Genomic DNA, 17,131 nt, shown 5'->3' with positions numbered 1-17,131 from the left:
GGCATGTAAACAATAACGAAAGCTATAGTGTGAACGAAATCATCATTTCGTCGGAAACAAATTGATAGACAAATTTCAGAAAAGCCGTTTAGTCGCTTGGCTGACGTTTGGCCCCGATAGCATTAGCCGAGGCCCTGAAGGCAATGCTGACGCACTGGGACAGCACGCCACTCGCTCTCGAACTTTCAAGAATTACCCATCTCATTAAAGGGGTGGCACAAAAATAAATACCCAGCACTGTAAACCATTGAATTCCCCACATGTGCACAAAATTAGATTCACATCACAGCTGGCATTATAACCAATGCTGTACAGTGTGGCGGTGAAGTTACATTTATCGAGAAATTTGCTCTTGCGACCGTACAAGCTACAGGATGCCAGATCATGGTGAACTGCAAAGTATACCAGTTCCCTTTTTTTTCTCTACTCAAAATATCAACAAAATATTAATCAGGGAGAGACCTAAAGAGACACCGCCCAGATAACTATCTCCAGCGCAATCGTCGCAACGCCGCGTGACAGCGAGCAGCCACAGCTGCTAGAGTCCCGTGGGCTCCTCTGCCTCCTTCTCCAGCCCAGCTGGATCGTAGAGCCCAAAGTGGCGGCGATGACGACAAAGTGGCCGGTTGTGGGCGCAAGGAACGAAGGTCCGGGAGTGAGCCTCCTCTCCCGAGAGGCGGGGCCCGTGTCCCGCACTCCGAGCGTCGGCAAGATCCCCACTGTGCGCCGAGTCGGGTGGCCAGGTGAGCAGAGGGAGCGAGCGGCTGACGGTGTTTTTGAAGTGAGGGCCCTCCCCCACCCCCAAACAATAGAAGCCCCCCGCTGCTATGGGAGGAAGGGGGCGGCCATCGCCCGCCCACCCCACCCCACCCCCTCCACCCCCCGCCACCACCGCAGGGTGGCAAGGGCGTCGCCGGTGGTCCCTCAGAAGAGGATCTCCTCGTTGTTGATGAGCGTCTCGATGACGAGGCGCTGGTAGCGGATGTCGTTGAGGGTGGCGAGGACGTCTTGCTCCGGCGGCCGCATGAGCGTGGGTCCAAAGACGATGGCCAGGTTCTCGGCGCTCATCAGGTTTTCCTTGGAGTAAAGTGTCACCCTGCGGCACGCCGCGCCCCAGCCAAGAGCACAAACACGCGGCGGCAATCGTCAAACAACAGCTCAGATCCTACCGTGCGTGTTGCTGTGTGCGTGCGTGCGCGCGGGGCTGCGTGCCTTTGCGAGATTACCGCCCATCGTCCTTGCCGAGCCAGCGCGAACGCAATCTCGGGTAAGAATGCCGCTGCACGGCAATAATGCGCTACGCGTGGACCGCGTGACGCTTTCCAACGTGCGTCCGCATTCGATGAGCGGTGTGGAAGCCGGTGGGGGGAGCTATCAGGGCAAAAACGTGCATCGGCGTATTTGCTAATGGTCCCTCATGCTCTGGTTTGTGTCTCCAGGTGTTGGGGAACGCTTTTAATCAATTTGGCCACGTTTTAAATTGGGTGCTTCCTTCAAGGCGACGTAACTTTGCACTCCAGGCAAGCGGCCAGAGATAATGCATGAACGCCTTCGACCTCGGCTGGAAACCGTTAAGAACACTGAGCTGCACGCGTGCAAACTGACATTCGCACACAACAACGCGGCGTCTGGCCACCGGGTTGAAGCGTCACGGCCGTCAACCTGCACGGAGAGTGCGATGGCGTCGCACGGTGCACGCACATCCGCTCGAGGTGTCACGGTGCGAGACTAACCGCTTGAATGTATGCATGCACGTATGTATGTTGAACTTGGCAGCAAGTGTTACAGCGGTGTCACGACGCGAGACTAACCGCTTGAGGTGTGCCATGAGGTAGCGCAGACTCTCGTAGTGAGCGGGTGGCAGCAGTCGCAGCGCCTCGTGGATCCCCTCCAGCCGCTCGTCTGCGTCCATCAGCTCTGCAGCACAGGGGCCATCCCTCTCCTCAGAGACCGTCGCACGCCACCAACTTACCCACGGCCACTTCTAAGCGTGTGTACAACGGCCATCATCGTCCGGGCGGCCACCCCCGCTCTCACGTGGGCCCGGGGTAAAGGCTCGGCTGCCGGGCCGGTAAGCCGGCGGTGAAAATATCCCACGGCCATGCCACAGAGGTGAGAGAAACAGTGCCTTATCTTGGATAATAATAATAATAACCAGTGCAATGAATGCCATTCGTACACCGTGGTGGTACGTCGTGCTGACGGACACGGACTGTTATTTAAAGGGAATAATTCATACATCAGAATCTTTGTTTTAGACTGGAGGAGGAATCCGAGGAGCTATGAAGCTCTTTTTTTACACAGATGTCCAGTAAGGGGGCAGAGGTCGCAAATATATTCCAAGGAGTGAGACAACTGGGAGTGTTTTGGAGAAAGTTGGACCAACTGATGGATTTTAAACAATCTGTTCTGCTGGAGGAACAAGAACGTTTACATTTTAAGGCGAAGGGATTAATTTAAAACCCCAAAATGCACCCAGGCAGGTCATGTTTGATGTGCCAGTGATGTGAAGGTCCAGTGGTCCCACACAAGTGGCGAATCGCGATGCGAAGGGCAACGGATTGGAAGGAGAGATGGCCCAGGACGGGAATAAATATAGCTAAGAGGTCAGAAGAAGAAGTTAGCATGAGACAGAAGTGACAGCTCTCTCACTTGAAGCGTCAATAAACTTGGGGTAGGCGTCGTAGGTGATGAGTGGGATTGGCAGGTCTCGGAAGTAGAGCTTGAGGGCTCCGGTGATGATGTTGATGTCGTCGTACGAGTTGGCCGAGATGTCGGCCTTCTCGCCATCTGTGCGGACAGCGAGGTGCACAGCAAAGCGCAGACATGACCTTTCCATACGTAAAGATCCCCCGCGTAGCCTTAACAGGCTGTCGGAGCACCTATGAAGGCCGGCACGGCGCACGAGCGGGCGCATGGCCAACACCACGCCCGGCCGCCTTTGTCTCCCCAGTGGCGATGTTTACGCACCAACGCACCAGGTACTCATTTGAGGCTGAGTCAAGGCCCAGGACCGGTTTAGATAATCGTCACTGATGCTGGCTGTGAGCGGGAAACGAACTCTGGTGGCCGGGTTCCTAGCGCGGCGCGCTAACCGCCACACGACCGCTATGCACACACGCACACGAAAACCATTAGTGCACACACGCCACCTCTTTTCGCCGGAGATGCACACCTTCCACCGTTGCGTGTGGCGGAACGTGTGTATTGAGCTGCAGTTGCATTGGCGAGCTCTAGGAATCCCGACTGTGTTGCATCGAGACTCGCAGGAAAGTACGGACTTGGCTTGAGTTTCGTTCGCAAATATGTCAATCAAACACAAGGGAGAACTGTAGATATCCTAAATATTATTTTCTGCCAAAAAAAGTAAATGCATCGTGGTGCCAGAGGCCGAGCCCCGTCGTTTCAGAGGAGACGAACTTTCACCACTTTATTTTCACGCGTCTAACTGTGGCCGTCTGAGAACGAAGTAACCTAAGCCATCGGAGACGGAGTCTTTTGCCTGGTATTGAGATTCTACCACGTAGGATTTCGCAAAAGCCTACGTGGCTGTCGCCTGATGAAGCTAGTTGTAATTCCTGGCGACACGTCGTACTCGGATTGTAAATGTTGTGGCTTGGCTCTTCAACACACAACCGGTTAGTGCTGCACTGGTGACGAATTGGCCACGTTCCGTTAACGTGACAAACCTTACTAATTGGCTGTGTCGGGTGGTGGCGGGTTTAATGACACATTTATATATTTACGCGCTCTAACCCAAATAAAAAACCTGTGTCATTGAGATTCTCCCTTCGGGAGTCTCTCTGCCACCAGCAGAGGGCAGAATGCGTCACTAAATGAAGGCAGCGAAAAAGACCAGTCCATGTACCCGTCCACAACAACCCATTTGTTCGGTACAATCGAATTCAACGCCTTTATTCTCACCAGACAACACACTTCCACCGAAGGTATTTTCAGTTAAATATCGTGATGGAAATCGGGGGGGGGGGGGGCTGGTTGGCGGGGGCGTGGGATGATTAATCTAATTTTCTTGGATGGACTCGTATCTCACACAAGTTGCATTGCACAGCTCATCTGCCAAAGCTCAGAGGGGTCCAAATTGCAGTTAATAATGAATGACTTTATTTCGAAATATTCAAATTTGCTTTGACATTCAACAACATTCCGCTAAAGACCATCAGCAATTTAGCATTCCTTGGACGCCCGCCGAAGCGTAACGATGCTATTCCTTCCAGGTATTCATCTGGTTATGAGCAGCCGCTTCAATTATGCTAATCGCCCACAACGACCGAATCATTAGGACTCTTTAATTTGCCACTTGGGGCAGAAACATCTGTGCTGCGTGTAATTGGAGGAGAAGAATGCGGCGTGGGTTTGCGAGATCCACAGTCGTTACCGCCTGTGGCACCGCTCGTTCGGGGGCAATGAAGGAACTGGGTCGACGCGGCGGCTAGGCGATGTCGTCTCCCTCGCCCGGTACGCGGGAGGTCGTGGGTTCGGTTCCGACCCTGACGCCTGCTGCTGTATATTTGAAGTTTGCGTGTCTCTCTCTCTCTCCTCGTGGTCACGTAGATTTTCCTCCGGGTCCTCCTTTTTTTTTCCCCGCCCACATTATAGAAACACGCGTTTAGATTACGTATGTACGTTGAACTTCATTGGCATCGTACAACTCGCAGGTGCGGATTATTTGGCTGCTATAAATTATTTGGCTGCTATAAATTATTTGGCTGCTGTAGAGCTATCATTTGTGGTCGCGAGGCCGCTTCTGAAATAATAATAATAATATGTAATATTACTTTTTCTTTTTAAACACGCTTTAGTTAAATGTACCGTACGAGTAATGGAAGAACTCCACGACTCCAGGAAGTGGCCCCGAGGCTTGCCACAACGTAAGGGACCGTGGCCAATTGCAGCCACCGTCAGTTTACCGTGGACAATTAGAGCCAAGCCGAACCATAACATATAAACAACGTTTAAAAATATATGTTTTTTTATTTTTTATGATAGAATATAGTGTTGTCATCAGTATGACATAAGTATACCAAGTTTGCAGTCGATACCACATTGGGAAGTGGGTAAAAATTGCGTTACAAGATTTGAGGATACGACAACAGACAAGGGCGAGTGAATAGAAAGCGTGTAAAAAGATCGTTTACATTTTTTTTTAATGATAGAATATAGTATTGTCATCAGTATGATAAAAGTATACCAAGTTTGTAGTCGATACCACATTGGGAAGTGGGTAAAAATTGCGTTACAAGATTTGAGGATACAACAACGACAACAACATCAGACAGAGAGTGAGTTTAATAAAAATCGTGTAAAAAAAGAGCGACACAGCTCTGTGGGCCTTACCTGGTGAAACAAAAAAAATAGCTTAGTTTAGCAGGGCAAGGGCGCCCCCCCCCCATCGAAGCCACCGACCCGCGCGGTCACACGCTCGCCTACCTCTGTCAAACGCCATCTTGACGTCCTCGATGTGTTCGCTGAAGCCAGACACCCTGTAGAGGCCCTCGGAGCGCAGCCCTAAGCTCAACCGAGGGATGCAGGTGGTGGAGTTGGGGCGGGGGGGGTGGCGGGATGTGGGGGAAGACGAGAAGGCAGCGATGAGGCCACAATGTCTGGAGGGAGGCTGTTGTGATCGTCAACAATAAATAGACGCAGACGGCATGCTCACACGCGTACACGCACGAGCCTCCCCGGGGAGGCCCGGAGGACAACGAAACGCAATTGAGCCTCAGCGGTGCTCGCTGCGGCACCGCACCACGAACCTCCGGCGACCCGAATGCGACCGAACATCGGTGGTGAACGATATCTCTCTTGGTCTTGGCCAACACCCCCCCCCCCCCCCCCCCCCCCCAATTTCATTAGCCTTCACTGATCAAAAACGACGAAGTATGATCCAACTCTATGCCCGAACGCCTTGCGGGGAGGCCTTCATCCAGCGGTGAATTGACAAGGGGTGGTACGTCGCCTATCTTTCGTTCGGGTCTGGCCGTGGTGGCAGGTTCGTGGTGTCTGTCAGCTCCACATCAACCCTAGTTATTATCAAGCATTGTCTGTGGAACGACTGCATGTGCCACTGAAAATAGACACATGGGCCCTTGCGCTCCACTTCCCAAAAAAAAAAACATGTCGACTCTCGCATCTCAACTTGTACGGAGGTCTCTCCTCTGCCTGCGGCGTCGCCTCCCAGTGCTGACCTGCAGTTCGAGAGCGACCCTGCTGCTCGTAAAATAACGAATCAACGGAGAGGTTTCTACGTCGCTGGTTTGAACACTCAAGAGTTTACGAAGAGGGGAAAAATAAACTCCCCCCCACGCGCTGTGATTCTGAGCGCACGTGCGTGTCGTGTATATACGGAGCGCACATATATACAGGCTTATGGCTTTCCATCGAACAAAGACGGTGACTGCATCGCGCGCTTCCAGACGCGCTGCTGCGGCCATCTGTGAACACACTTCCGATATGAGGCAGCTACTGGAGCTATGCACTTTTAAATCATCGACATTTAAAACTAATTTTCTTTAAAACTGATTTTGTGTTTCGTTTGTTCTCCTTACGCCACCCCCCACCCCAACACAGCTCCGATTAGCACAGCTGGCAACGTCCGGTGTGCGAAGGAAGTTCAACGTAGGCGTACACGCAAGCGGACCGCATGGACGGCGTGCGTGGAGTGCTCCCTCCTGGGAGGGCTGCTCACCGCGCATCTCAATCTCCTTGATGCACATGTCCACCACCATGGGCCGCTTGCGGTTGTGGGCCTTGACGAGCGTCGTGAGGTCACAGCTGTACACCTTCTTCACGTGCTTCAGGTCCGGCTCGCAGTCGTGGGGAACCACCTTGGAGCACTGCTTGTGCACGTTCAGGCCGCAGTCTGCACACGCGCACAAAGACAAAGATCCCCCCCGTGGAGCATCCACAGACTGTCGGGGGCAAGTGCTGCTAAGCGAGCACCTATGAAGGCCGGCACGGCACACGAGGGGGGGTGAGGGGGGGGGTGGCCAGCACCACGCCCGGCCGCCTTTGTACACGCACGCACGAACCATAGAGTTGTGTCTGTATGTGCGCGTCATTTAACGACAAGGCCTGGGATAGGGGGCCCAGTAAACATGGGCAAAAGTTGGCACTCGGTCGTAACAGTTGGACCAACGTTCTATCTTCACCGGTTGCATATTTCCCGCGTAAAGCCTGCGCCCGGCAGCACCACCTGAACTAATGAGCGCCATTTCTTTTTCGTGCCTGGAGCACGTGCAAATTCTCTCAAGCCCCGGGGAAGATCTGCTTGCCCCTTTTGGAACTGAACCCTTTCCCATTCCGATGACGAACGTGAACAAATGGCAATGGCAGCCGTACGTAACACACATTGCTTCACCATCGAGATACCATCATCCACATGAAAGGGATACAGAGCATTGAAGGCTGATGCAATCCAAACTCAAATTGCTTTTATCCAGTAGACACACACTCAGGCTGTGTGTTCCAGGCCGACTGACATGCGCTCGAAAGTTCATAAATAAAAAGACTTTAAAGTTACCATCAAGCGCTCCATCATAACGCTCCAATTATGTCACTAGGCCAACGTATTAAAAAATATGGGACATCACTCGGGTTCGATAACATAACTTGAAGGTCGTTTATTTTTTGGTCCGATTAATCTTCAAACTGATGCAAGAAAGCCAGATAAAAGTTGCTATCCCTTTGATTTCCATCCTCTCTAAATATTATCTCGAGAATAGGTTTTACCCTTTTTTCTGGCAACAAAACAGGTGTTAAGATGTTAAAACACCAAACTGCAACCTTTTACAAGGAATCATGTCTGCATTAACCACAATACTCGTGGTCAAAATGCAAACAAAAAACATACTCTGATAATATATGCATTAAATTTTGATTTAAAGCTTTTGTAACTGCAGGGATTCATATATAATTGTTTTATATGTATATTATTTTATTATTTCCCTTCTACGTGACTTTACCGAAAGAACCAAGAATATAATATATGCATCGTCTTGAAACTGATTGGTCTTAACACCGTTTTGAGACGAGGCTCAAAAGAAAGCTGTCTCTGGTGTGGACCAATCAGTTTCAAAGACAATGAATACATTATCAGAGTATGTTTTTTGTTTGCATTCTGACCACAACTATTGTAGTTAATGCAGACATGATTCCTTGTAAAAGGTTGCAGTTTGTTGTTTTAACATCTTAACACCTATATTCTTGGTTCTTTCGGTAAAGTCAGGTAGAAGGGACTTTACCGAAATAACCAAAAATATGAATCCCTGCAGTCACGAAAGCTTTAAATCGAAATCTTAACACCTGTTTTGTTGTAGTAGTAGGTTTTTACCCTTTTAAACTGGTACAAAACTGACACCTTTATTCAAGGCATCATGTTTGCAATAACCACAACACAAGTAGTCAAAAAAGCAAACAAAAAGAAGCAACTCTGACAATGATAATAATATGCACTGTCCTTGAAGTTGATTGGTCCACACCCGAAACGGCTTTCTTTAGAGCCTAGTCCCCATTGGTGTTGGACCAGATGACACCAGAAGGCGTACAACTCAAACACAGTGCAATATCAGAGTATTGAGAGCTCGGGGTAAGCATTTACACTATGTTGCCAGAAAAAGGGGGAAAACATATTCTCATATTTTGCTACTGGAAAAGGAGGTCCCATGATAAACACCCTCTCCCGATTGCCGAGGCTTTTCTCAGCCTCTTCACCCGGTGCCTGTCGCTTGGCAACTGTCATGGCTCCACTGCTAAGAGTGGCCAGGCAGTCACCCGCGAGATGCGTGCACTGTTGCACAGCTGAGTCGTCTCGGCAGAGCAAACCACCTGGGCTTGCGTGGTTACAATTTATTTATTTTCCGCAACCGTCTCTGATAATGAGCTGAGCTCTAACAGAGTAAACGGGGGGGGGGGGGGGGGTGTTTCAGACATCGCAATGAAATTATTATGATTTCGTTTTTTTTTGTCTCTCTATCTCGGAAGCTCCGATTCTTTCATCTGCTCACAAACCGCGAGATGAAACGATATCGGCCGATTCAGCAAAGCGCGTGGCTTGCGGAGCGATGCACGTACGTATGTACGCGTGCACGTGGAACTTCTTCCGCGCTGTACGTAGCCAACCCCCCTCTCATCGGAGGTGGGGGGGAACAACAAGCTAAACACAAAACGTCAGTTCTAAACAAATGAGTGTTCACTTTTTGTTTTTTTCGGTAAAGTCACGTAGAAAGAGAAATAAATTAAATAATAGCATACGACGTTTCGATTGCAACATAAGCAATCATCATCAGGTACAAATGAAATAGAAAACAAACGTAGTAAACTTAGAAACAGAATGCAATACAACGCAGAGGGTCGGCTAACATAACAGTCAACACCCTACCTTCCAAAGATTGCTCCAAATCAAGTGAGTGTTCAACGTTCAATCTAGGGATGACGTTCAAATAGCGCAGCCGCCGCCACAGCCGTTGCAGACGCGCTGTCCCAGGAGGCGCTGCGCTTACATAATGCAGCACACCTCGAACCCGCCAGCCCGGACGCCCGCCACGCAGACCGTGACCTCGTTTCCAAAAGCAGGCCACAAACCCGCCGGAAAACAACAAAACGCGGTCAGCGCTGCAGCCCAAAAACATGAACACTCGACCAAATCTACATCTTCGAATTGAATTGCTACCGACTCAATCCGTGCAACTTTCATTCAGTTGAAATTATTCAGTCAAACAAAAAATAAACATTTATGGATTAATTGAGAACCACGGGCAAGGAGGGCAAGGAGGGCAAGGAGGGCAAGGAGAGCAGGGAGTGGTGCACGATAGAGACATATGCCCCCCCCTCCTCCTGCTTCGTCTGTAACAGACTGTAGGGGCAAGTGCTGTTAGCGAGCACCTATGAAGGCCGCAACGGTACACGAGGGGGTGGGTGGCCAGCACCACGCCCGACCGCCTTTGTCTCCCTAGTGACGATGTTTACACACCGCATCAGGTACTCATTTGAGGCCGAGTCAACCTAGGAGAGGCCCGGGACCGGTTCAGATAATCGTCACTGGTGTTGGCCGTGAGTGGGAATCGAACACGGGTCGCCGGGTACGTAGCGCAGCGCGCTAACCGCTACACCACCGCTCCCCAACAGACACACACACACGACTGTCCATCCACACCGACAAAACACACGTTCCACTCCGGAAGGACACGCAAGGGAGTGGAGCCAGAGAACAGCAGCCACATGGCCCCCTGCAGACGCCAGGTGCCAGTCGCAGACCTCCACATGCAACTACGACAGAGACGTGACGGAATAGGGCGGGACGACGACGCACCTGCACACTTGACTCCCTGCGCGATGAGGCCCCACATGAAGTTGGCGCAGTATTCGCACCAGTGGGGGCCCCGGAACGTGTGCACCTGAGGGAGGGGGGGAGAGCAGTCGTCAGACATCGCCGCGGCCGCGACAACGCACGTGGGGGGGGTGGGGGGGGTAAAGTCGCTCTTCAGTGGAGGGGACCGCATAGAAGCTCTTCGTAACATTTACTCAAAACAAGCTCGAGGCTTAAAGCCCACTGAGCGATGTATCTCTCTCTCTCTCTCTTTAGGAAGCGAACTGGCCACCAAAAGTCATATTTTTGAAGCCCCTTGGCAGAGAAGAGCTTGTTAGCTCAATGACCTCTACCCGGGGAAACAAACTTCTGACCCTGAAGAAGAGGTCACTACTGAGAAACAAAGAACCGCGTCTACATTTCGCTGGGCGAAAGCGAGGATGCAAACTATCCAGATAGTTGTCCTTGATTAAATAACAACGACGAGAACACCAAGAGTGCGTCTCGTACGACCGAGCCAACGACAGTCGGCCTCATCTTCGGCTCTTTTCCCGACGCGTGACTGCGCGATGCACGAGTTGGCGCTGTGCCTGTCAAGGAACCAGATCCAGCTCCCCCCCCCCCTCTGCCACTCAGGGTAATTTGTCCAACAGTAAGTGAGCGAAATTACTGCAGCATCATCATCATCACGCGTCGCCGTCATGAATCACGGTCGGCGCATCGGGAAATTCCCATTGTTTCAGTTCGAGCGGCCCAGGTACGTACCTCCGATGAGCACGGTAGGCTACGTACTGTGCGAAAGAAGTTCAACATACGTACATGCGTACATGGTTCTCGCACCACTGCATCTACCCCGTGTGCAGTTCTGGGAGAACGTTACACACAACACACGCTGGACAATGCCGTTGTTCTGCGAAGGGACTTGCCTCCACCATAATAATGTGGAATTTCCAACACTGGCTGAGAGCTTCTAAGAAAATATGAGCATTGCACGATGGTTATTTGAGCACCTGGAGAGACTGAGGCTTGCATTTGGGTAAATAACATCGAATATATGATTTTACACTTAAAAGGTTAAAATTCTTCTCTGTACTACTAATGTTATAAGGCTTGAAGGGTGGTGGTGCAAGCTTCTTTGCAAGTCGGCGTTTGTCGTGAAATGAAAGCATTTGAAGATGACAAAATTCGTGATGAAAATAGCACGCATCTGCCAACCACGTGGGTTAAAATTTCGCGAATAAAAAAAACACGTGAGAATCAAGAAGGAGACTCTGCCGCTCTCAACCGTCCGCTTCGGTGAATTGGGAACACGCTCTGCTCAGGCAAAGCGAAGACGCCGGGCGTTCCCTTTGTAAACAAACGAAACGCAGGGGTTGGGGAGAAAAAAAATCCGGGCAAGCACGCATCGATTCCTACGAATAGGCGATTACGCAATCGGATAAAGGAGACAAAGGGCACGCGGCTCCAGAGACGCCACCGAGGAGACAAACAGAAGCCTCGATTCATGCCTCCCGGTCACGTGTGAACGGCTCTGGGCAGGCTTGATATGAGCCCTCCGTTTGCTTGGCTGGGCGCATTCAGCTCATCTCCATACAGCTGCTCTTGCAGACCCATCTGCCCTCGAGCCTCTAACCCTCCCCCACCGCACACTCTCTTTGCCAGCCGCATCATCATCATCATCTCTGTATTGCAGTTCAAACGACTCATGTGTTCAACTATCAGTCGATTGTGCCGCAAGTTAGCGTCCTGAGTATTCGTATTCTCAGCCGGCCTCCCGCGTGCGCCATCTCTGCCTACATCGTAAAACTCCTGGCCGCACTCTCTCTCTCCATCTCTCTCCCCCTCCCTCTCTCTCTCCCCATCTCTCTCCCCCTTCGCAAAACTCTTCACTCCCACCGTGCCCGTAGGTAGGAAGATGTAAAGCAGTGCCAGATGGCATCGTCTGAATTCCAAATGCCCATGGCTCTTTGACGAATGGACAGGAATGCGATGTCCTCAGCTCGTCACTCGTTTCACCGTGGCTTGGTGTTGGAGCAGATGCTGCTTTAAGCATTTATTTAAGATCATAAACCTCAAATGTATTCCAAGGAGGCACACCGAGCTGGTAAGCACACCGTTCCACATTAATAAAACAATAAAAAAAAATAGTTTTTACCAGGTCAGGCTCCACTGAGCTGTAACAGATGTTTTCGAGAAGCTACCTGGGCCACAGATGATAGCTCAACTAAGTAGTTTAATCGCGCGGAAATTTCTAGCGGCCAAATTCTCTAAACGATGCTTGTATGAAAAATCTGGCAAAAAAATGTATCTGTCCACAAGTAGTTTTAACATGTACTCGACTAAAAACGCAATCAAATTCTTAAAATCATCACAAGCCGTGATTTATCCACTGCTGGATAAAAGGCCTTCGTACAAGTTGTTGCATACCCAGGATGAACAAATCCATCGGAACTCCTGCACGTGAGCTGATCTCATCATTCCATCTCCAGCGTGGTCATCCGATCGGCGTGTCCTCTCCTCCATCTCGCCAGTCTTCATCACTGGCCCTCATTCCTTGCAGCGGCGCATCCTGCCCAAGCCCACCTACTTTTCTTGATGGTCAATGCGATGTCTCCAACATGTACTTGCTCTCCGATCCAATCGCTCACGTTCCCACCTCTGTGTTCGCTTTCACGACTCAACTGCTTCTTCTTCTTTCGCACCGTACGTAGCCAACCGTACTGCTCCATACAACACTGCGAGTGTACCCTGAAGAAAACGAAACTTCGCCAAGTACGTGCGCCAAATTGAGACGAGCCAAGCGGGACGCGGTTGGCATCGGTGACGCGAGAACACACGGAGGAGGATTTCCAAAGTGGAAAGCTGATTATTATTGTTATTATAATCGAGCGTAATTATGGAGGATTAGTATTGGTGGTCTCTCCGGGAATCCAGCGTAGAGCAAACGTGCGGTGCTACGTGCGGTGCTACGTGCGGTGCCCTGCATCGCGTGCGATAAGCAGGGGCCGGACGAGGCACAGAGGAGTGAGGCAGCTGAGAATGAGCCGCACGGGCCGAGCCGTGGTCACGGCCACAGAACAAACGCGGGAGGTGCTGCCCCCCCTACCCCCTCCACCCACCCACCCACGCATGCACGCAGCCCGTGACATTGACCTAAACTAGAGCCTCGAACTCACAATGGGTTCTGGGAAGCAGGAAGCAGCGAAAGTGGGCCGGATGGAAGGCGACTGGCGTGACTCACATACAGCCCCCCTCACCGTGCCCCCCCCCCCCACGGCTGTGCACCGTGTTTGCATCAACACACACGAGCCCCCCCCCCTTCACGTGCCTGAGCGGCACTGGTCTCTTCGGTGACGAGAGCCCTGCCATTGGCCGGCCGGCTGGCTCGCTCGGAGCGAAAGGGTGATTTTGTACGAGGATGACGGGTGCAAGTGGAGAATGTTTAATTTTAGCAATGCAAAGACCGCGTCTGCAAATTGAGAAGCCATGTGGCTGTGATTTTATAAGAACTGCATTTTTTTCCCCTACACAACAGGGTGAAAGGAAATTTGTTCCAGCGGCAGACCGCTGCTGTTAATGTGGTAACGCGCGTGTGCGCGCACACGCACATGTGGTAGCGATTATTTTTTAAACATAAAAGCAGCTGAAAAATGCATAAAATAACGGCAAGAGACACGTGAAATGAAACATCAGAGTGCAACATTTACCGCAGCAATAGAATACGAACCATCGTGGACCGCCAACGGGATCCGCGGGTTAATGGGGAGGGCAGCTGTAGAGGCAGCGGCAGAAGTGGCGGCTCTCACCGTTATCTCGATCTGTCTGGGTCAGTGGCCCGGAGAATATTTCCGTTACCCGGCACACCACATCCCGTATAGCTCTTGCTATGGCTGCGGCCATTATTCATAGGTGCAACGGTGGCGAGGTGTTAACTACCTCGCCTGGTATGCAGGAGGTTGTGGGTTCGATCCCAACCCTGACACCTGCTGTATATTTGGAGTTTGCATGTTCTCCCCTCGTGGTCACGTGGATTTTTCTCCAGGCCCTGCGAATTTTTCCCTACACATTTAGACACGTGCATTTAGAGTATTTGGCTGCTATACATTTACACGTGATAAGCCACTTCGTTGCGCTATCATTTGTGCCCGGGTCACTTTTGAAAAAGAGCTACATAGTTCAGTGGACCTTACCTGGTAAAATAAAAAATAGTTTTAGTCATCGTTTAAGCTACGTACCACCTACTCCGGTCGACCAGAGACCAGGAAAAGTACCCAGCAAGAAATGAATTCCCATAGCAGAGCAGGAAGATGGCAGCGGTTTCTCGCAGAGCGTGGGAGGACTCGGGGCGGGCTGCCGGCACGAGCTGATGCCAGCTCCTCACCAACGAGCGCGGTAATGCTGGGGGCTGCGGGTTCGGTGGGTGAGGCGATGGGCGGTTCTGATCACCCCGTACGCTAATCCTGTTCGTGGACTGAACGGACGGCTTGAGGAAGGGATCGCACTTTGAAGAGCGATACAAAGGCACGATGTCACATTTTTTTTTTAAATACTTATTTCCCTCATTAAAATGCAAATCAATTTAAAACATTTTTGACATGCGTTTTTCTGGATTTTTTGTTGTTATTATGCCTCTCACTGTTCAAATAAACCTACCATTAAAATTATAGACTGATCATTTCTTTGTCAGTGGACAAACGTACAAAATCAGCTGGGGATCAAATACTTTTTTCCCTCACTGTACACAATCAGGGCTCAATTTCAGCCGCCTCTGTCCGGGTTTGGAGACCTGGAAAATATATCTGCGACCGGCACACCACATCCAGTATACCTCTCGGTATGCCCGTAGCTACTAGTCACGTGCCTACTCCAGTCTACCAGAGATCCAGAATATATCAAGTGAGAAATTAAGCCCTTCACACACACAGACACATTTAGAAAACCCAAATATTCCACCTATACCCTTGTGGGCTGTAGGAGCAAGTGCTGTCAGTGGAGAGAGGGATGACTAATTGTTTAAGGTCGCACGCACGCAACACACGCACGCACACACGCACACACACACGCAGAAACACACGCAGAAATGAGTTGGGTGCGAGCGTCTCCGAGTGTCTCCCTACCTTGAAGTTGTGCGCCTTCTCGTACTTGGCCGTGTGCTCGCCGTCCTTGAGGGTGGCGCGTCGCACCAGCGCCGACAGCTGCGAATAGGCCAACAGTTTCAGGGGCTGCCAGATGGAGGGGGCGGCTCCTCTCCGCTTGCCGCCGCCTCTGCCACCGCCGGCACCGGGGCGCCCGCCCAGCGCCGCCACCAGCAGCTCCTGCTGCGAGCCCGGCTCGCTGCGTGCGGCCGTGTGCCAGCAGCAACTCGCGGGCATCGACCGAGCACCGCCACCGTCGCCACCGCCGCCCGGGCCGAGCCGCCGTAACGGCATTGCCTCCCCAAGGCAACGCCGGCTCGCGGCGCCGGCTCGTCAACGCTTGGCCTGGCTCGCGACCTCCGACTCGGGCTCGTTAAATGCCGTCTCCGGCTCGCGAGTGACACATCTCCGTTTCGCTGACAAAAGGCGATTGGGGCACGCACAGGTGGTCAGCCGGCCGGAGTGTCCAACGAGCCCATCCCACTTGGGCCGAAGGTCCCTCCGCAAGCACGACGAATAACCGACAGCAGCCTCTACTCTCCGCTAGAGGTTCAACGGCTTCGCGGAGCGGAGCGGCGGCACAGTTTCTGAAGCCGCGCGATTCTACGCGGATAAATTCATTTATTTCAGGCGCCAGCTTGCTCGCTCGCGCATCGCCCGGCACCGCTCTCCCCCCCCCGCCCGTCCGCCCGCCCTCCGCCCGTGGCGTAGGAGGATGAAAGCGAGCGAGCAGTGATGCGCACCGCCCTGACGCGCCGATCGGACACCCCCCGCCCCAAAGCGCGCGCACGCACACAGAAGCGACGCTAAGAGACGTGGCTCAAGGGGCTTTGAGCAGCCAATTCCAATGGCGGGAAGTGAGCATGGGCTAGGAGCATGGGCAAAGTAGGGAAAAGGTGGTGGTCGTGAGCGAGCAGCGTGGGGTTAGCAGCACAGGCTGGGAACTACTGTGGCTCTTAAAGCGCATTTTGCGTTTTTTCTCACGGCGCGATGCGACGACGCAGGGCATCGCTCGTGTGACTCACGTTTCCCGATGAACAATTTCCTGTAAATCGAGAGGGGCTTTTTCCAAAAACATCGTGGAAATTTGCCAGAATAATAAACAAGTGGCCCAATTACAATTAAAAACACAAACACTAACTTTAGAAGCCCGGACATTGAAAAAAAATACAAATTAACAAGTAATGCTCGGGTGCACTAGTTCAGCTGACTAACAGGCGGTGAGCCGTTAGCACAAGCCACGGTTAATACTGTGTTTAAGATATGCAGAGGAAATGTTGGGTCTGACCTCTTTATTCAGCTCACTATTCTGCTCTCTGAAAGTGCAGCCAGTGCCTACACAAGCCCCCTTCTGCACCACTGCAAGAGCTGTTCACCGTCGACACGGCCAACTCAGTCGTGTAATCCCATCATGGTTCCACGCGTTCTTCGACAGAATAAAAACCGCACCTTATGCATTCAATACGTAACGTCTGTCAGTTGAAAATAAATAAATAATAAATGCTGCTACAAAGAGTGAGATCCTAAATGTTCAGTAATGTGTAATTGTCTTGCCAAGGTTCACATGGACGCCCCGGTAAATTTTAATGTGCTTCTTGCCGTCTGACGAAGGGCAGCGAGTGTGTACATCTAGGCCAGAGTGATGCTCCCCCATCCTCAAGTGGCCCTCCAACCC

At 51.6% G+C, this 17,131-nt stretch overlaps 1 protein-coding gene across 1 annotated transcript in view; it reads right to left on the bottom strand.

Moving 5' to 3' along the window:
* Positions 1 to 874: 874 nt before the first annotated feature.
* Positions 875 to 17,131, bottom strand: part of CHN1 (chimerin 1) — an 85,666-nt gene continuing 69,409 nt past the window's right edge. Inside the window, exons 7-13 of the mRNA XM_078866803.1 lie at positions 15,439 to 15,516; positions 10,325 to 10,409; positions 6,704 to 6,877; positions 5,449 to 5,526; positions 2,653 to 2,790; positions 1,812 to 1,917; positions 875 to 1,096 (exon numbers count right to left, since the gene is read on the bottom strand). Of these exons, the coding sequence (XP_078722929.1) occupies positions 925 to 1,096; positions 1,812 to 1,917; positions 2,653 to 2,790; positions 5,449 to 5,526; positions 6,704 to 6,877; positions 10,325 to 10,409; positions 15,439 to 15,516 (831 nt within the window). The 3' untranslated portion in view covers positions 875 to 924. The remainder of the gene's footprint in view (positions 1,097 to 1,811; positions 1,918 to 2,652; positions 2,791 to 5,448; positions 5,527 to 6,703; positions 6,878 to 10,324; positions 10,410 to 15,438; positions 15,517 to 17,131) is intronic.

Source organism: Lampetra fluviatilis, chromosome 2, assembly GCF_964198595.1.
Source record: "Lampetra fluviatilis chromosome 2, kcLamFluv1.1, whole genome shotgun sequence".
NCBI classification, from domain to species: Eukaryota; Metazoa; Chordata; class Hyperoartia; order Petromyzontiformes; family Petromyzontidae; genus Lampetra; species Lampetra fluviatilis.
Note: the sequence above shows the minus strand (reverse complement) of the source record. Positions and strands in the feature narration are given on the sequence as shown.